At 32.5% G+C, this 859-nt stretch overlaps 1 protein-coding gene across 1 annotated transcript in view; it reads right to left on the minus strand.

The window, feature by feature from the left end:
* Positions 1-348: 348 nt before the first annotated feature.
* GUF1 (GUF1 GTPase homolog (S. cerevisiae)) overlaps positions 349-859 on the minus strand; it is a 20,718-nt gene continuing 20,207 nt past the window's right edge. Inside the window, exon 16 of the mRNA XM_008945643.1 lies at positions 349-644. Within this exon, the coding sequence (XP_008943891.1) occupies positions 507-644 (138 nt within the window). The 3' untranslated portion in view covers positions 349-506. The remainder of the gene's footprint in view (positions 645-859) is intronic.

An 859-nucleotide genomic window follows, 5' to 3' on the forward strand; every position in this document is an offset into this window, starting at 1 on the left:
AAAAAATGTCATGATTGCTTTTTCCTGATGTGATTTCCTGTCATCGTCATGATTTCCTGACAACAGCAACTTTAGAAAGTAAAACAGGAAGTAGCTTGATAAAAAAGTGAACTGTTGCCACAAAAATTATTTAAAAAAAACTCCAGCACTGCTTGTCTATACATACCTTGCAATTATTTCTATAAATTCTCCTACATTGTTCCTGTTCTTCCATAAGGACTTGCAATGCAAAAATAAAACATAATTGTGTTAAAAATTTAAAACCAATGATATCCAATGAAAACTTAGATTCAGTCAAGTCAAATTAAATAACTTTAATTTCATAGTCATCTACAAGTATCTGTACATTTGAAGTACATAGTCCTTTTAATTTATATTCCCACATATATTCAATTTACACCACTTAGAGTCAAATATGTTCTCTCTCACAGTAATAAATTGTACATTAGCTCATTATGCTACTGTCTACAAAAAAAACAGAATAATCAGCTCCATGTTACTGATCTCTATTTGTCATTTTGTCTCTTTAAGACACGAATAAAGGCATCTCTTGGTACTTCCACGTTGCCAATTTTCCTCATTAACTTCTTCCCTTCGGCCTGCCGCTTTAAAAGCTTCATTCTTCTTGTAATGTCTCCACCATACTAAGAAAAGGAAAAAATATTTTAGTAAGCTTAAATGCAACTACAGTACACTTCAGCAACACTAAACTCAAGGGCTTAAAAATGTTCAGAAATGCTAGTTACATTAGAACAAAAGATTATTTTACACTCCAAATAGCTATGCTATAATAACATAACAGTTGTGCTGTACACTGACACTTAGGAGCGCAAGCAGAACATGGCTTTGCTGGGCTTTT

The sequence above is a fragment of the Merops nubicus genome, unplaced genomic scaffold (assembly GCF_000691845.1).
Source record: "Merops nubicus isolate BGI_N331 unplaced genomic scaffold, ASM69184v1 scaffold18848, whole genome shotgun sequence".
In the NCBI taxonomy this organism is placed as follows: Eukaryota; Metazoa; Chordata; class Aves; order Coraciiformes; family Meropidae; genus Merops; species Merops nubicus.